Source organism: Tasmannia lanceolata, unplaced genomic scaffold (genome assembly GCF_043159265.1).
Source record: "Tasmannia lanceolata isolate RefF3 unplaced genomic scaffold, GAP_Taslan_0.1 ptg000023l, whole genome shotgun sequence".
Lineage (NCBI taxonomy): Eukaryota > Viridiplantae > Streptophyta > Magnoliopsida > Canellales > Winteraceae > Tasmannia > Tasmannia lanceolata.
The window spans coordinates 36,164,218-36,170,217 of record NW_027518700.1 but is presented as its reverse complement, the minus strand read 5'-3'; the positions used below and the strand labels follow the sequence as shown (position 1 = coordinate 36,170,217).

The window sequence follows — 6,000 nt, the reverse complement described above, 5'->3', positions numbered from 1 at the left end:
CGAGGTACATAAGACCTTATGAATTCTAGATAAAGTGGGAGTGGTGGCTTACAGGTTAGCCTTGCCACCGGCATTGGCAAACATTCACAATGTGTTCCACGTATCCATGTTACGGAAGTACGTTCCAAATCCTAACAAAATTATCGAGCTACCAATCGTGCAGGTGCGAGAAGATATACATTTTGAAGAGCAACGTATTCGAATAGTAGATCCCAAGGACCAAGTTCTCAGGCGACGTACCATTCCTTATGTCAAAATTCAATGGCAGAATCACTTGGAACGTGAGGCCACCTGGGAATTGGAGGAGAAAATGAAAGATAAATATCCTTTTCTGTTCTATGATTCAGGTACATGTGAATCAAATTTCGAGGACAAAATTTTTGTAAGGGGGTAGAATGTGAATGCCCTAAAATTCATGCCTAAAATACCCCTACTTACAAAATTCGTCCACCCTCTTAGGGAGGGCATTTTTGTCTTTCGAAGTTCTATTAGACTTAGGAGACCTAATTAAAAACTATAAATATGAAGTTAGAGTTCTGCAGAACATAACTCCAACCCTAATCATTTCTGCATCCCTAGAAGAGAGAGAGAGAGAGAGAGAATCGAATCGAAGGAGACGAAGATTGAGGCCAAGAAATCGGAGACACGAATCGAGGTAAGAATTAAACCAACGTTTATACTTTGTTTGTGTGTTTAAAGAAAACTAAAACAAGGAGTCGGTGGATTGTAAATAAGATTGAGATGTCGGTATTGTATACGAAAATCTAAGGGATTAATTCATAGAACCCTAAGAGAATAAAAATTTGATAAAGGAACTCTAAAGTTAGGTTTAGAAACTATGCCCTAAAATATAGATTAATTTTGATAATTAGACCTGAGAAGTTCGGGACGTAAAATTGGGCTACATGTATTCCTCTCATCGATACGAGTCCATCGGATCCAACAATGCGTACAACGGAGTCTGAACGAAGGAGATAGAAGAATTTGAAGTTTTTGGAAATTCGAGCAAAATCTGGAAAAATTCAGGAAAAAAACCCAATCCCGAATCTCGGATGCCCGAAAGAGGGTGTTCGGACATCCGAGCCGGGCATCCAAAGGAGGTAACAGAGAGGGCGGCCCTCATGTCTCATAAGAGAGACACCCGAAGGGAGACCCTTGAATGCCTGAAATTGATTGGTCGGACATCCAAAGTTTCCCATTTGAACGTCCGAACCCTGTAGAAATTGAGACGCTGCTTTTTGGTTTTAGGATTCCGAACCAAGTGTTTTGGCTTACCTTCTTAGACCTGTATTGCTGTGATTCCATCTCTATGATACGCCTATTGATTAAATTTGGATAGAAACCCTAAATTAACAATTATTAATAATTGATACATATGTGATAACCATTGTAGGGAATTGAAGTTTTGCTTTGGAATGTTCTTTGGATTCTGAATTCGAGGTGAGTAATAAGGGACTATTCTGATGGGTTATTCCCAAACCCTTCATGTTGTTATCAATGCTTGTTTGTATAACTTTATAAATTTTGATAGCCATCTCTGATTATTGATGCCTACAACCTTATTGAACTATGAAATCATGTTGAATCCTATTGAATAGGATATAACCCTTTTGTTGATCCTTTGATCCATACATTATCGAATATTGAAAATTTTTTTAATGTCAATTTATTGAATAGCCTTCTTGGGAAGCTAAGTTTATCTCTGGACCCCTAGCAATTGGGGAATGCATAATACATTTGGCAGTTAGATACCACTGGCCAGTGCGCAATTACCTGTCGATTATAGACAGCGATCAAATCAATAAACAAAGTTCATATTGATATCCCAAGAATACTGAATTATTGAAATCGACATTCATATCGAATACCAAATTGAATGTTTGCCTTACTTCCGAATTTGATGCCTCTTTTGAATTACCATTTAATATCACAATTGAATGCCCTATTGCTTATTGATTATCTTAGCCTTTGATGCCATGTCTGTTAGCATGGTTTCTTATTACATCACATGAGCGCATTTAGCTCACCCTTATTTACCATTTTCAGATCCTCAGGCGTGATTCCAGCATGAGGTTGGTGCGGCGAGGGAAATCCCTTGAAGATTTACTTATTTGCTTTATTTAGTCTACTAGTGGGTATTAGTTGATTATGGATTTACTTTTTTTTTCTCTAGTATCGGGTTGAGAGGAAATGGATATTGACTGTATTGGGTTAAATAATCTATGATTGAATGGTTTTATTTGGATTTAGTTATTTTGAGCATGGTTCTATGTTTTGCTAGCCTTACATGCTTGTGAAGGTAACTTTACAGGTATGTGGAGCAGTTGTGGTCCAAGCCATGGAAGATGGTCTGGGCATGAAAATATCAACCAAAAGGACTTTTGGGTTTAGATGTTTCTAACACCTATTCCATTTCAGTAGAAAGCAATGCCCCTCTCCGTGTACCAACTACGGGTACATGTTTCTGAAGTGCAATTCAACTAGAAAACCATATCATTCCATACCCACAGCAATGGCAGAATGCCATTTTTTTTTTACCCTTGGTGGACTTTCACCATAGTTTTAGGGGAGTGATAAATTGACCCCCGTATATCTTAAATCGACTCCCCATTTGTCTTTCGAGGGCAGTCGATTTAAGATAGGGATTTTTGCTGATTAGTCCCTACATGGCAAAATAATTGCTTAATAGTCCCTAAGAAAAGCATATTTTCCAAGCAGTCCTACTTTTGTAAAATAATTGCTAAAAGGTCCCTAAAACTAACATATGTCAATTTTTTCCATTTAAAATTTTAAAATGGCAGTTTACCCTCGACTCCTCTAATCGTTTTAGCCTATTTTGATTTTCTTTCCAATATTTTTGGAAATAAATTAGGAAATAGGCGAAAATAATATCTCTTCCGATATTTTCGACAAAATCTTGTAAAATCCTACAAATTTGTTAACGTTTTAGAAAATTGTGACTTTACCCTCTGTTTATGATGTCATCCCTCTAAATTAATTAGGCATAATTCCCCTTTTAAATCATTAATGAAAAACATATCCTAAGAAATAATTTTCCATCATAATTATTTTTCTTGGAATCCAACCAAGATAGGAATTATCTGGAAGAATTTGAAAGGAAAAAATATTCCTAAAATTTCTTACTTTATTTACACATAAAAAAAGATAACTCCAACCGACCCTATTTTTTAGAGAGAGAGAGAGAGGGGTTTTCAATTTATTATGAAATTCAGTCTAAATTAATTTTTGGTCGAAAATATTCGAAGAGATCCTATCTTCGCCAATTTCCTAATTTATTTCCTAAAATGTTGGATGGGAGATCAATTTCCTAATATATTTCCAAAATTGTTGGAAGGGAAATCAAAATAGGCTAAAACCGATTAATGGGGTTGGGGTAGGTAAATTTGCCATTTTAAAAGTTTTAGTGGAGAAAATTGACGTATGTTAGTTTTAGGGACGTTTTAGCAATTATTTTCTAAAGTAGGACTGTGTGGATAATATGCTTTTCTTAGGGACTATTAAACAATTATGTTGCCATGTAGAGACTAATCAGCAAAAATCCCTTTAGGGCCCGTTTGGATACCTCCCATTTTGTATTTGGATTTGGAATTGAGTTTGAATACAAATTGAATAGATCCGGTAGCTCATGTAGAGGGAGACAGAGAGGGGAAGTGGGTACTTCTTAGTGGAGGGGAGAGGTTGAGGAGCAAAGAGGGCGAAGGAAACTGGCGGATTTGTGGATTTCCAATTTCTTATTTCCACAACAAATTTAGGAATCTGATTTTTTTCACAGTCAGCTGCTGGATTAGAAATCCAAGAATTTGATCTGATCTAAATTACAATGCAAAAAGGGCTGCAAATGTGAGACATCCAATTCAAAATCTTCTCGGCATCTAAACGGGCCCTTAAGTTATTTGGGAGTCGATTTATCACTGCCCTAGTTTTAACTTGGCAATATTTTCAGATAATTGTCCTCAATCAGAGGGATGTAGCTAGGGGTGGACATGGTTCCGGTTCAACCTGAAGAACCGAACCGGCCTATTTGGTTCGGTTCGGCTCGGTTCTTGGATTTGGTGGTTCGGTTCTGGTTTCGGGTTCCAGGAATGGTGAGAATGCGGTTCGGTTATGGGTTTGGGATACTAGAAACGAGAACCGAGTAGGATCATATCCATCCCTCCCCCCTCCCTAATCGGATAATATCACCCCCACCCCCAATATTGTTTCCATGAGAAAAAAATGCTTTAGACTTTACACTTACTGCTTGAGGATATATTCACCCCCCTTTAACGTTTTGCTTTGCCTTTTAAAGTTTTAACCGTAAGTTATTAAAAACAAATAAAATCTCAATCCTTATGTGGGAAAAACTTAGAAAATAAAGGTTGAGTAAACCCAGAACCGAACTGAACCGAAATGATCAAATTCGGTTATGGTTCGGTTCGGTTCCAAAGATATATGGTTCGGTTTTGGTTCCAAATTCTGGGAACCGATTGCATATGGTTCGGTTCTGGGTATACCCCGGAACCGAACCGAACCATGTCCACCCCTAGATGTAGCTTCATGCTTCCATCACTTATTGAGGTCAAAGTTAGACCCCCTTTTCCTGAAAAAAAATTCAGCCTGTCAAAACACATTTAGAAAGACTAAAGAAGAGCATTACTCTACCAAAATGCCCCAAATGCTCCATGATTCAAAGAGGCATCTATAAACACAAAGAAACATAAAAAAACAATCAGAAGGACAAAATTAATCCTTCATGCTTTCCCAGAAATGCCCAAAATGCTCCCTGATTCCAAAAATTATCTCTAAACACGAGCAACATCAATATCAACCCAATATTGAGTTTTATCAACCCAAAGGGGAAAAAACTGGGCTGAAAAAACATAATGAATCCTGTTTATAGTTACTCAGTTTATCAAAGGGAATGATAAAAGAAAAAGCAAATCAGAAGAATGAGAAAATGCATTTTAACCGCAATAAACGGGAGACTGTTTGCCGCTTCAAATTGAAGTCATGCAGCAAAAGCTCAGACTAGCTAGCAAAAGCTCAGACTAGCTAGGATTAAATAGTTCTTCCTTTTCCTATATTTTATCTGCGTATATCAACCACCCTTCTTATTGCACTCAAACAGACAACGGAGGGTAACTCTTCTTTATCTTTCAGATGGTATGAATGGGGATTCCTTCATGTTTGAATTAAAGAAGCTTAAATGTAATGAATTATGTAGTAACTCACTTTATCAAAGGGAATGTTGAAAAAAGAAAAGAAGAATGTAAAAATGCATTTGAACCAGAATCGGCGAAAGACTGTTTACGCCTTCAAATTGAAGTCATGCAGCAAAACCTCAGACCAGGTATCATTTTATAGTTCATTTTTCTCCTATAGTTTATCTTTGTTTATCGATCCTTTCTAACCGAACTCAAAGCAGACAAAGGAGGGAAGTCCCCTTCATAGTTCAGATGGTATGACGGTGGAACCCTGCATGTTTGAATTAGGGAAACTTAAATAGTATCATGGTCTATCTTTCAAATGGGGAATCAAAGCAATTTCGCACACTTGGATGTACATACCTTTCCTGAATTGCATTCAAACCTGGTGGTCTTGGCATTGACGGTATTGGAAGTGTTGGTATGGAGACCTGGGTTTGTTGTAGAGCACTTAAATAGGGCTGCGCTCCTTGTTCTAATGTGGGAAGACCCAACTGCCGCTGCCTAAAAGACCCAAATTCAAGTCTCTCTAATGGGATTGTGAAGCCAGAATGGGGCGGCCCCCTTGGGACTGGACCTATATGCACAAACTCCAACGGACCGGGCTTCCAATGCCCATTTTCACTAAAAACAGGTGGGTCGTGATTGCCTTTCTCTGGAACTGCATCTGATCGAGTTAATGTCGTGCCATTGTAACGATGTCTTGAAAAGTGACCACGAAAGCCTGGAACCCATTGCCTTCCTGTATCCGGAAAGTGCCTCTCCCTATACGAACGATGATTCTGCAAAATTCCAA

The 6,000-nt window shown here is 38.0% G+C and overlaps 1 protein-coding gene across 1 annotated transcript in view; it reads right to left on the bottom strand.

Annotated features, from left to right (window-relative positions):
• Positions 1 to 5,166: 5,166 nt before the first annotated feature.
• Positions 5,167 to 6,000, bottom strand: part of LOC143856609 (uncharacterized) — a 31,309-nt gene continuing 30,475 nt past the window's right edge. The window contains exons 8-9 of the mRNA XM_077366875.1: positions 5,568 to 5,986; positions 5,167 to 5,475 (exon numbers count right to left, since the gene is read on the bottom strand). Coding sequence (XP_077222990.1) covers positions 5,394 to 5,475; positions 5,568 to 5,986 — 501 coding nt within the window. The 3' untranslated portion in view covers positions 5,167 to 5,393. The remainder of the gene's footprint in view (positions 5,476 to 5,567; positions 5,987 to 6,000) is intronic.